Source organism: Lepidochelys olivacea (genome assembly GCF_965140295.1).
Source record: "Lepidochelys olivacea isolate rLepOli2 genome assembly, chromosome: 9".
Taxonomy (NCBI): Eukaryota; Metazoa; Chordata; order Testudines; family Cheloniidae; genus Lepidochelys; species Lepidochelys olivacea.
Genome location: NC_140419.1, coordinates 75,024,403 through 75,038,029, shown reverse-complemented (window position 1 = coordinate 75,038,029; position 13,627 = coordinate 75,024,403). Strand labels below are relative to the sequence as shown.

General features: G+C 39.6%; 1 protein-coding gene across 3 annotated transcripts in view; it reads right to left on the bottom strand.

Moving 5' to 3' along the window:
* The window catches only part of HDX (highly divergent homeobox), an 84,193-nt gene that overhangs the window by 21,074 nt on the left and 49,492 nt on the right, over window positions 1-13,627 (bottom strand). For all 3 annotated transcript variants that reach the window (XM_084640108.1, XM_084640110.1, XM_084640109.1), the window contains 2 exons: window positions 9,069-9,215; window positions 1,203-1,410 (listed from right to left, as the gene is read on the bottom strand). In XM_084640108.1, coding sequence (XP_084496234.1) covers window positions 1,203-1,410; window positions 9,069-9,215 — 355 coding nt within the window. The remainder of the gene's footprint in view (window positions 1-1,202; window positions 1,411-9,068; window positions 9,216-13,627) is intronic.

Below are 13,627 nucleotides of genomic sequence, written 5' to 3'. Positions count from 1 at the left end.
AGAGCAGGCTCCCCATCAGTAGGGCCACAGTAGCAGGTGGGTAGGGCCGCTGGGCAGCTGAGCTACTGTCGAGGTAGGAGACCAGCCTGCGCAGGGAGGAGGATGCAGGTGGGTACAGTTGCGGGGAGGGGGGTGCAGCTGGTGCATGGGGGACAGACTCTAGATTGGGGACTGCTGGCTGGGAGCAGTCCCTGGATGGGGGGCTAGATATTAGGGCACAGTCCCTGGACGGGAAGGTTCAGTGCTGGGGGGGCAGTGCTTGAGGGGGACTAGATGAAGGAGGGGACAGTCCCTTGGAGCAGGGCAGTGTTGGGGGGGAGGGGGGTCAGCACTGGACAAGGCACCCTGTCTCTGCAGGGCAGGCACGTGTGCCACCCAAGTGTTGGGGTAGGGGGTCTGGATGCTGGGGGTACAGTCCCAGGTGGGTTGAGTGATGGGGGGCATTCCCTGGCTGGGGGTAAAATGTGGGGAGGGGCTGGGGGGCAGTCCCTAGATGGGGGTGGCTCGGCACATGAGGGGCGAGGGGGAAGTCCCTGGCTTGGGGGGTGCCATCTTTGCAGGAGCAGCGAGGAAGTGAAGGTGGCAATACACCATACCATGCCACCCTTACAGTAAATTAATTCATTTTAACAGTTAATTTTTGACTTATTTTGCTAATTTAAAATGCTCTTGGTAAACATTTGCCAGTGTTGAAATGAAAGGTACTATATCAGTTTGAATCATACTGCTGTCATATAACAAATACTAAACCTTATTTTATTTTTTTATTTAGATCTGCAGGTAGGGTGTGTGTGTGTATATATATTAGTGTGGATGTGGCCCACATAATGCACGGAGAGCTGCATATGCGGCCCACAATGGTAAATAAATTGAGAACCACTGATCAAGAGGAACTGACAGGTCTAATTATTTTAGTGTTTTAGAAAAAAAATTGTTAGAGTGGTCAGAGTGCTGAATGGGTGCTACAGTTTGTATAAATCTACATAATAGCTCAAAAACTTGCCTCTGCCACCTTGGCAAGGACAATGCCAAATGACTGTAATTTTAAAAATACTGGTTTGCATTTCAGAAGGCTGTTCATTTCATAGGTAAGAAAAGCAACTGTTTCAAGCCCTTCTGAATGTATACACTAGAGAGAGATGAAAAGCACACAAATTGCAAAATATAATTAACAAAACAGTAGCAATTGCAGTTTCAAATACCTTGTGAACTTCCTTCAGATAAGCAGATTGACACTTCATCATTCCTATCATTATCATCTCCCACTTCAGTAGCAGTTTCCTCTCCTGGAGTAAGTGCTGATTTAGCACCAGATTCAGAATGGTCACAGAAATCAGCAGGGCCTCCTCTAGGGGGTGGGACTTCAATCCCCATTAAACGATATTTTCGTCTTCGATTCCCAATCCAAGTCTTATAGAGAGAAATACAAATGGATGATATCAGAAATAGTAACAAAAGTCTCAGTCCTAAAACCAAGAGTAATGAACGTTTCTGTGCGACAGGGAGAGGGCAAGATCCTTGGCCCAATTTCCACTGCTCTACCACATGCCAGTGGAACAAAGCAGCCCAAAACCCACAGCATATTGTAAATCCTCCAGTGTTATAGCTCTCTCTCATTCCCCTCCACAAAGAGGACATAGCCAGAGAAAACTAGGCAGAGCCAGAGCACCACTATGCTTTGGCTTTCCACTGTATTAAGAATAGCCTTTAGGAGTTATCAGTCACATTGCCCAGGGATGCTGTGGAATCTCCATCATTGGTGATTTTTAAGAGCAGTTTAGATAAACACCTCTCAGGGATGGTCTAGATAATACTTAGTCCTGCCTTGAGTGCAGGGGACTGGACTAGATGATCTTACGAGGTTTTAAGAGCAACCTTCAGGCCACTCCAAACTACGCAGGAGCCTGGGGTAGCCTCAGGGTCAAGTAACCTTAAGGTGACTTAGAATCAGACAACACAACCTTACATTCCATTCACATTCCTTTCACATAATCCAAGTCACCACACCTCTCAACAGATAAAGATTTACACTTAAAAGTATACAAGTATGACCATATAGCTGGTAATAAACATGCTTATTCTTTTTCCTAAATTATGAACAAAAAACATTAAAAGAACATTTTTAAGATTGCAAAAGTCAAGCATTCAAAAATTTTAAATGCCATAATTAAGGTTGCCTGTGCCTTCTTGTCTGATCTGTCTCTTCCCTCCTCACCCACATTGGCTCTCAGTCCCAGACCCAGGCTTTGCATCCAGTGTTGGTCATCCCTTTACAACCCCACCCTATCTCCATGTCCCAGTCTCTTTGCCCAGCCAGTCTCAGGCTTTCTTCCCACCTAATCTCCCCTCACCTCTGTTCCTCCCCAAACTGGTTCCTTGTCCCAGTCTCCTTGCCCAACTAGTCCCAGCTTCTCCATGAGCTCCCACTCTTGGTCTCTGTACCCAGCCAGTCCATGTTTCTTGCCCCTCCAGTCCCAGTCTCAACAAACTTCTTGTTCCAATCCACTCCACTCCTCTTCTTTCCCTCTAAAGTCTGTTTTTTTGTTTCCTCTGTATTCAAATCAGGCAACTTCTTCCTCCTTGCTACCTGGGTGTCATCAGGGGAGTCTCTGAAAGCACAGGAGACACAAGGTCTCTGGGATCAGTTTCCATTCTCAGCCCCACCCTGACTTTGGGATGGCACAGGCAGAGTCTGGTCAGATGTATGAGCTGTGAGGGAATGGAGCAGGCTCAGTTTTTTGGGTGGATGGCACATGCAGAGTCTGGTCAGCACTAGGAGCTGAGAGGCACTGTAACATGCTCAGTGAAGATGGAATCTTCAGATATTTTTAGCAGCTATATTCAAGTCATCTCTAATGAGCATGTGCAAATTGGGATTTTCTTCAAAGGTTTATAATTTGGCCAAAATTGGGCAGATTTTCAGAGAGATGGAAAAGGCACATCCTCTGATAAATTTCTAGTCCTGGCTCCAATGCATGGGCGTACGAAAGCTTAAAAAAATAAAAAATAGTTGCCAACATTTTTTAACATTGGCAAAATAATTTATTTTTCCTTGCCTCGTTCTCAGAAACATCTCAACTGTTTTGGATGAAATTAAAAAAAGCCTGAAGACACTCGGCATGGAAAATTTGAGCCCAAAGTGTTAAAGTTTTACAAAGATATAAGAAACTAAAAACAGGGTCTTATAATGCAAAGTGTCTGGCAACTTTAATAACAGATAGGGATACCAGCTTTACCTACAAGACTTTGCCATGCTGTATGTAGCTTTTTTCAAAATCAAGTACTTTTGAAACAAAATTATTTTAAAAAAGTTCCAACTGGTTACTCGTCACATTGTTTCTGATGATCCCTTGCTCTTGGATAATATGCCCCTTCCCCTAATCTACATTTTCATAATAAAAAATGTACAATAGTTCCAAAAATGGGCAAATTATTTGAAGTTAAGGACTTTCTCATAAAATAATTTGCCATATATTTAACTTCCTTGTGCTTATGGCAGCAATGCATGGTGCTAACTACTGTAGGGTTCCTGCCACATTACCACAATTTATCTTTCCTTTATTTAAGAGTGAGTCTGCCTCTTTATTCCCTTCTACAGTGAATTACTGAAAAAAATCCAGCAAGAAGTTATTGGAACATATGGACAAGGCAGACTGTTTATTTTTCTTTTTGATGTGTCATTTCTGCTTTCAAAATTCTGCCAAAATAGAACCGTGCATTCACTACTGTATGTTGAACATGCCCTTTGAAATACATGTATCCACTTCTGTAGCATCCAAAGTTAAAATTAGAAAGGAAGATATATGCCATGTATTTGTAGGCTTTCCTATAAAAAAACACCACTATAGAATGAATATTTTGGAGCAGTGCATTGAGAAATGTACCTAAATATATACATTTCTCTTTTCCTTAAACCAACTGGCTTCACCCCTAGGAGGAATACTGATTTAAACATATTCTAATTGAATTTCTTCATTATACTATCTCCTTGAGAAACTCAAATCAACACTCTACAAAGAATGTAAACTTTAATTACTTACAAAACTCCATTGTCCTGCATCTGTCCTCTATTCCTCAAATTATTTCTGATTATGAAATTGTGCAAAGAAGGTTTTTCTTTTCTAGTCATCATCCTTGTGTTCCCAAGACATTCAGATGTCTGAGAGCCCTGGTCATCACCATGAAAGCTCTTCTAATGTAAAACCCCGAACTTTGGTATGAATGAATAAATCAGTCAAGAGAAGAAGGATTAAAAAGAAACAAACTTCTAATTAGACACAAAAAGCTACGTAATTAATCAAAAAAGAAATGAAAGAAGTATTGGACAATTTTATGAGGTTTTGGTACAGAGTTCACGTGTCTGAGAATACCACAAAATAACCAGCTTTTCTTCTGGTACCTTGGAAATCCATGAAAGACCATCTGGGGGTGTCAAAACATATGTAAAATTAATGTACAGCCTGCAGTCACTCTATGTGACCACAATCCCTTTGGAAACATTGGAGCCAGGGGACAAACTAAACCATTGAACCTGAAAAGACTGAATCTGCTTGAATTTGACGGTGCACAGGCGTGAAATGTCATTCTTATGTGAGAAAGGAAAAGCAATAGTTTTTACTCATACTCTTTGCGCTAAAGAATTCTAATTATACACGGGGCCATGTTTATAGATCACGTATGTGTGCATTTCCAGAACAACATTTCTTGCTGGGGATAAATCATTAAGAAAAAATGATCCCCCTTAAAAACCTACTGCAACGGGGTAAAGCCTGGGGGGATGGGAGGGGGAAGGACACAACTGAATAAAATTAAAACAAAAGTAAAATTAAAAAAAAAAGACATAAAATGTGAAAATTGTGTACGTACATTAAACCATTTATTTTTGTCACACTTCTTCACAAAGTGAAAGAACACAGGGAATATTTGTTTTTGTTTCATGTAACTATACCGCAGTGCTATGATTCAAGTTTGGTACTCACTTCTTTGAAACAATGTAACCAATAAATTATTAATTCATTGATTACAGGAATTACTCCCCAAAAAATCTTTGTTAGCTAAAAGTTAAGGCTGAGAAGTATTACTCTAAACAATATGCTCAATGAAAACAATATTTAAAAAAAACAAACACGCAGTCACCAGCTGATGTTAAACGTACAGTTCTGACAGCAGACTTAAATGAAGGCATAGACTGCAAATCTGTGTCTGTTAAGCAATCTTAAAAAACTCAGCCCTTGCAGTCCTGCCAGCCTCCAATCTTTCATGATTTGTGGCTTTCATAGCTAGTTCCTGCTCCTGTAAAACCTCTAAATGATAGCATCTGTCATTCTGATATGAAGCATATTTAAAAAGGGCTTTCAGAAGTTTGCTAATTATGGTGAAAATCTTTTTCCATATTAAGATGTCCACATATTGACCCAGTAGCAACACCACGTCAACTGCCTTATCTCCTTTGAAATTTGGATAGTGGTGTACTGTTAGGCCTAGAAGATTTATACACATAGGACCACTAGCTCTGAGCTGAAAAATACTTGTAATTGTCACATCAATTATACTGGTGTTTATATATCACAGCACCTTCAAAACCCTAAAACACATAGATACATTTTTTACTGAAGAAGAGGGACTGATAGCCATCTCACTCCTACTGGTACAATCAGGAATTGGTAAAATATATATTCTTTTGTATATCGTTGTAAAGTAGAGCAGAGTTTGATTAAGAGCAGTGCATTCCAGATATTGTTACCCCGAAAACAGATTTAGGGTACCCCCAGAATAGCTCACCTACTAACCAATCTGTTTTCCTGATGTATGGGTCTCCAGGGTGGCTAAGGAATACCTGGAGGACACAGGCTTCTGATAAATGACTGACACAAAGACTGTTCTTTTCAAAACAAGGCACCTTTTTATTGGTGCAAATAATAATCCCTAATACAATAATAATCTAAACCACAAATCTCTTATAGCAAGTTAAAGAACTCCCCAAACCATACTGCCTTACAGTTGAGATGATCCTAAGTGATGCACCCTGCTTATGGTGATCAGTAGTTCAGAGGTCGCTGACACCAGTTTTAAATTTTCTTTAAATCCTATGTATATACATTCTCTTTACAAACAGCACAACGCAAACACACATCTTTATTAACCTAAGTGCACACATACATACCGATACTCACTACACTATATTATTCTGTAATATTGTCTGACAGACTCACTCCACGCTTGCTGACTGTTTCTTCTGAACTCTCTCTCTCTCTCTGCCTCCCTCTGCCGCTGTGTTGTTTTTACTTCTTCTCCCTCTGCTGCTGGACCGGGCAGGATATTCTGCTGCTGCTACTGCTGCTGCTGTCAATGGACTGCTCAGGCAAGCTTTGCTCTTCTTCTCTGTCCTTCTTGCCTGTCAGCTCCTATTCTCTCCTCCTATCAGCCCACTGACATGCTGACTGTCCTGCCAAAGCTTTTTAGACACCTTTGATAATTTCTTCCAGTCAGATCTTTACTGCACATGCTCACCGCCAGCATTCCATGCATGCTCATGGCCAGTTCTATTTTTAGCATGCAGCTGTTGTTTACCTCAGCTGACCTTTCCCCTACTTTTGAAGTATCATGTAGGGTGACCAGATGTCCCGATTTTATAGGGACAGTCCTGATATTCGGGGCTTTGTCTTATATAGGCTCCTATTATTCCCTATCCCGATTTTTCACACTGGCTATCTGGTCATCCTAGTACCATGTGACCTGCAGTTTCCAATGGTGGAGTGATTCTTGCTTATTCAAAAGCGGGTCAGGAATACAAAATAGAATCTGGGGAATTTCTTTGGTATCAATGTGATTACTACTGATGGGATTAAGTTGTTTGTCATGGCTATATAGGGACAAGGGTGAGGCAAGAAGTGGCTTTCTCCCATCCAGACCCATCTTTTTCAGTCAGTGTACTGCTGCCCAATTACAAATGCCATAGATGGTGGTCAAATACACTAGATAATTTCTATTATTGAACACGCTCTTCTTATGAGCACAAGGCCTGATGCTGAAAACAAAACCACACAGCCAGACCCCTGTACCCATACAATATTCCACTGACTTGAATTCACAGGCATCCTGAGGCATATTGTGGCTTGCAGAATTGAGGGATCAAAGGGCTTGACCCATCAAACTCTATCCAAGATGTCCTATTAAATAAATAATTGGGTCCATAATGCCGAAAAAAATATTGATTTACTAATCTCCAAAGAGAGCAGTACCATGCTCAGTATCTGATCATTTCCATAGACCAGTGTAAAACATCCAAATATTTGAGAAAGGATAATACCTTTTCAGTAGCCTAAATCCCAGCGTATTATGTATTACCTATCCCTCTTCTAGCACCTCCAGTCTCAAAAAACTCCCAACACTATTAAATGTGAATGTAGAGAGTGGTCTCAGTAATTAACCTTTCAAAAATGAATTAATGTACAAGACTATATTTTTCAGTTCTAATGTTTTCTATTTTAACAAGTACTGGTCAGTACTTAATATGACACTAGAGTGTCTCCTGGGGCACAAAGAGATTTAAGTAAATTTACATAAAAGGAAATAAAAAAATTTTGGTCACACAATGGTAAAAAGCCTTTAATCCAAAAATTTCAGAATTACAACAAATGAAACATTCCTTTAAGTGCTTGCGTATATTTCAATTTATGATGAAAATTTTATGCATGCCCCCCCACATAGTTTATAAAAAACTATAAATGCTACTTAACTAAATAATAAATATTTTCATTAGTGCTTAGTAGAGCTCCTAAAGAAAGATGATGAAACATCAAGTTAACTAAAATGAAAGATCGTCATACAGTTAGCTTGGACTCAAGATAAAAAAATAATCCTGTGATTAACACCTACTTGTCAGAACCATGAAAAGTGAAGGTCAAAGTAACTTGTCACGTCCATCTTTCTGCTAATAAAAGACTGTTCTCTACACTATACTGTCCTGCATTTTTCTCCAATTACTCTAAAACAGTAAGGCAAAAGAACTTCCATCACTTGATTTGGCAAACCCAAGTTCAATATTTGTAAACTGTTCCAACTGCGCTCCCTCTTAGTCATCATACAGCCAAACTACACACATTACATTTTTTTTGAACTCTTAAGTCAATTCCTCCACCTCTAATTGCTCTAAATTCCTCCCGACTTTCTATTAGTCAGGGCTCAGAATTTTAGGCTTTACTTTAGGCAGAATTTCACTAGTATTGAATGACGAGATTATCACTTTCCTAACCTATGGGAATGATGCATCTGTATAAACTCTACCCATATGTGACCATCATGTTGATCACAATTCTGCAGTTCTGTCTTCTGCTGTAGTATCCACATTCCAAGTTTAAGGTAGAACAGATCCTGAAATCCAGACATTTTAGAATGCCCCCAGGATTGCATTCCTCTCTACACCTCTGGAACGTCTGTTCACTGGTGTCCAGTATCATTTTACTATTTACTTCAATTATATTGCATGGCTCTCTAAAATGATCAACCACATCAACCTTGTATTCATTTCTCTTCCCTAAGGAAATCATTGATGACTATGTGGACTACTAAATGGAAATTCCCCAGTATCCCTCAGAATATCCTTTGCCCACTTTGTCACATCTTGTCCTGGTTCCTGCAAAGTATTTCTCCCCCGCCCATTTTGATCAATTTCTTTCACATGTTTTTGATTTTACACCAAAAGCATTTTCTTATCCCTAGAGGGACTTTGTATTTTAGTCCCATCATAACTGCTAGTTCTTTTCAATCTGCTGGGATAGTCCTGCTCATTTAAAATCTTATATTAATTCCACTCTAAATGGAATGTCAAATTTTTGTAAAGCTGCTCTTGCTGCTAAGAAAGAAAGAAAGAAATTTTAAAAAATCACCTGAGGGCTTTTATCTATATATAGACTGGTGAAAGAGCAAGAGTACATCCTTGCAGGCCATTCATTATTTAATATGGTGAAATATATTTCTGGCTACCTCAAGCAATTTTAAAAGGTTTTTTTTATCTATGCTATTTTTGCTTCTGAAACAAGAGAAGGGAGAGACTGTACATTTCTTACCCGCACTATTTCACAGTCAACATTTAATTCTGCAGCAACAGCTTCAATTTTTTCTCTGCAGACTGAGCCCAGGCTGGTCATGCCATTGTCCCAGTATTTCTTGAGAGTAGCTAAATCTCGGTCACTAAACTGTGTGCGGTCCTGTAGCTGTAAGACAAGAAGTTATGATTAGAACAAGATATAAAAGAGGCTTTCAGGTGATACTGCCTTGTTCACAAACGAAGTACTTTGGAATTACAAAAGCAAAAATCACTTCATGGCCTTCCATTTCCTTAGCTTTTCTGTTCTTTAAATTCTCTCATATTAGTTTCCCTGAAGATGTCAATTTTTCAATCTAGATTGTCACAGAGTTCTCTGGGATTCACCTCTGTTGGTGGTTTTAGAACCAATGCACGTTTTAAATGTGCTAGCATTGTTTAATTCCATCTTATTTGATTTGCTTTATTTCATTTTTATAAGGTTTCATGAGTAATCATGGGGTATTTTTTGCTTCAGCTGTTTACTTTCTCTTCACCCCATTATGCGTATTATCCCTTGGGGGCGGAGAAAGTTGCCTTTTTTTTTTTTTTTTTGCCAGAACCCTTTTATCTTACTGATAACTACAATACATGCATAATTCAAAGGATTCCAAACCCCCTAAAGGGAATCCTTTTATGTTTATATGGTAGGCTCTGGAGCTTAAATTGTTTTCACTATTTATGATTTACCAAATGTTGTGTTTTGATAAAACTGCACAATAGTAGACAACAGATATAAACAAGGACACTGCAAAATGATTCCGAGGTTACCTACCATTTCCTTGATTTGTATGGTTGTGTATTAAAAATGCGTTATGTATGTTGTACTGCACTGCAAGTAAAACCATTAGCTCCAGTAACTCTTGTTTGTCCAACTATCTTAATCATTGTTTCCATTTCCTCACGCTGACAAACAGATTTGCCACCTCTTGCTGCGAAGAATCCATAGAGGCAGCTACTTTTGAAGTCTACATGAAGAGATAGCAGAAACACATCTGCAGATGCTTAGTTACTTGTTATTTACACCAATTACTGGAATTATATATTTAAACCCAAGATTTCTATGTCAAAAGAGAAGAGAATTTTCAAATAAAAAGCTATTAAAACATTAATTTTAAAATGAGTCAGCAAAATTAGTGGAACAAAATTATCGCTAAGATTTTTGATAGAATCCAGTATTGTCATCTACCTCTTTAGTTATAAGTATCTGCTGTTTTCTTCCTTTTTAAATAAATCCTTAACAAGTCATTAAAAGAACTCCAGCTTCTTCAGTGCTAAATTAATATAAAATAGGTGTGCCAAATTATAGTTTCAGAGTAGCAGCTGTGTTAGTCTGTATTCACAGAAAGAAAAGGAGTACTAGTGGCACCTTAGAGACTAACCAATTTATTTGAGCATAAGCTTTCATGAGCTACAGCTCACTTCATCGGATGCATCTCACGAAAGCTTATGCTCAAATAAATTGGTTAGTCTCTAAGGTGCCACTAGTACTCCTTTTCTTTCTGCGAATTATAGTTTGTTTCCTAAAAAAATAATGTCCTGTTTAGAGTGATTATGTAATTCAGCACATGTATAGTGTAGTATTAACAGATTATACTCACTACCAAAAAATACTCCAAATACTCCCCTGCTATGTACAGTTTCATCCATCTAGGTACAGTCAATTCAGAACCTTTCTTCACAATCTACCATTCAGAAGTGAAAGAGAAGAGGAATGCCGACTTCCTAACGGACTCTGTTCTGAGACTGAGGGCTCTGCAAATATCTGAACTGTTCCACTTTTTTCCTATGGACTTAATTTGAGCAAAATGACAGAGTAGATACTTCCAGGCCCACTGATCAAATACCCCCTTTTTATACCTACTAGGATGGGGTGTGTTTGGCTTCTAAAAATGACTGGAGGTATTCTGCCTCATTCTCATTCTGCCTGCTTGGAACAGGTGGGAGGATAAGGAGCAGCCCAGTGACTGAAAGAACGGAAGGAACTGCTGAAGGTAAGAGTAGGTGCATGATGGAAGACATTTAAGAATGTTTCAGTAAAAACATGGGGACATTAGACTGCTCATAGCTCAGTGGTTCTCAAACTTTTGAATTGGTGACCCCTTCTCACACAGCATACCTCTGAGTGCGATGACCCCCGCCCGTAAATTAAAAACACATTTTTTATATTTAATATTATAAATACTGGAGGTGAAGTAGGTTTGGGGGTGGAGGCTGACAGCTCATGACCCCCCAGGCAATAACCACATGACCCCCTGCGGGGTCATGACCCCCAGTTTGAGAACCCCTCTCACAGCTAGTTCAACTTCAAGGCTGATTTTTTTTTTAAAACCTTGACAGTAAAGAAGTACTGCATCTGCTCCTGCTTCTGGGGATACCATAGGAATCATTGCTGTAGCTACTTGCCACTCAGGCAGCCCTACATTGTCTTTGCCTGAGAGTTGGCTGATAGCAGAGGAGAGGGAACCAGGATTTGTGGATTGCCTTCCAAGCGATTGGACCCTTTGGCTGCTGGAGAAAAATTCCTGGGAGCAAACCATGCAGCTGTCTTTCAACACAATGATTCAGTTCATGGCCATGAACAGATACCATTTCACTTTCTCCCCTATACCGTTATTCCTTGGGGGTAGAGAAGAGGGAAGCCACTACTGTATCGCAAAGAGGAGGGTGGAGGCAAAGGAAAACCTCCAGGAGTTAAATTAGCCTATTCCAAGTTGTAGTAAGGCTCAAAGTCCAGTTTAGATATCTGGTTCCCAATGTTTCACAATATTCTAGGATGACAGTTCTCTTGCTGCAAGGTAACAGAGCAATATGGCAGCTTTTTCAAGGTGAAAGTGCGAAAACACAACCACTGCAAGACAGGGCAGGTTCTGCTGCTAAAATTAAACCACCTAACAGTATATACCTACAACCTTATGCGAGAATTCTATTACCCATAAGAACATAAGAATGGCCCTACTGTGTCAGACCAAAGGTCCATCTAGCCCTGTATCCTGTGGCTAATACCAGGTGCCCCAGAGGGAATGAACATAACAGGTAATCATCAAGTAATCCATCCCCGTCGCCCATTCCCAGCTTCTGACAAACAGAAGCTTAGGGACACCATTCCTGCCCATCCTGGTTAATAACGATTGATGGACCTATCCTCCATGAACTTATGAAGATATGAACCCGGTTATAGTCTTGGCCTTCACATCTTATGGCAAGGAGTTCCACAGGTTGACCACCCACACAACACATAGCTTGATCAAACATCCACTACTAACTGTATTAGCAGTGGTTAATTTTGCAATGAGGTGTGTGGTGTGGAGAACTGGGGGCAGAGCTAAAGTTGCAGTGTACAGTAAATTGTGAGAACAGTAGGATGATTCCAGGGGGAGGGAGAAGAGAGAAAGTATAGAGGGTAAGTTCTGTTAAGTAACCTAATTTTTCATTTCCTCACTTTTGTGGGTTTGAGCCAGGTAGGTTATGTGTATAGCAACCCTAACTACTTACAATGGTGTTTTGTGTTTTAAAATATGAAGAAATTAAGTAGGGAGTGTTAACTCTCTTTCCCTGGACAATTTGTGACAGACATTAACAGTGTGCTTTCCCTCTGACACATGAAAAAACACTGAAGTAGCAATTCAGCCCAAGTACCAAATCTTGTTTTAATTTTTTTATATTAATAAACAGAATATTTTAAAGTGATGAATGTATCTGTGGCACTGACATTTCTCACAAGGCATTTTAAAAAAAGCCCTGCTGTTGTGACCACAACAGTAGAGATGGGCAAGCTAATTAAGACTCCAGTCTGCCTTGAGCAGAGTGCTTGGCGGTGTGTCAATGAAAAAGGAATAGTAAAGACAGACAAGTGAGAGAGAACATTTTGGCATTACTTCCTGGGGGCCACAATGACCTCACACTTGTCTATTGTCTGTCCTTCAGTGCTTATACTTGTACAGCCAATGTCATCTCCTTTTGTCCTACCCATATATACAGTGACCCTTTCTAGCTAGATAAGCACTCTGTATGATGTGTTAGCAATCTCCTACAATTGTTTTTATGGAATTTTTATTAGAGAAATCAAATTACGGTAGTTTGCTCCCTGTCATTGTTAAGCACCACAGAAAACAGAAAAAGTACCTAGTGGGTCGCTGCATGTAGGAAAAAAAAAGTCTGAATGGACTCAATCAAAGCAAATATGTCTTGAAGTAAAACTGTGGGAAATGCCCATTGGCAACATCCCTACAGAAACCTTGTTTTTTCCACTTACTGCTGTCATACAGAAGAAATTTAAGACAGTTTTACTTCAAGACAGTTTTACCTCCTTGTCAGAAATAAACTCTAGTCTTTAAGATGCCACTAGCCAAATAACATTTTGCTTCATTTACATGCCAAATCAGGTATTTTAAATTGCTACTGTACATCTCCTTCAAGAGCAAGTATAAGGAAAAGCATGCTGATATTGCTTCTAGGCAGAAATAGGGGGGACAAGTTTCTTCACATGGCAACCAAAATAGGAAATAAAATCTACTCTAAGGATTCCAGATAGAGACAAAT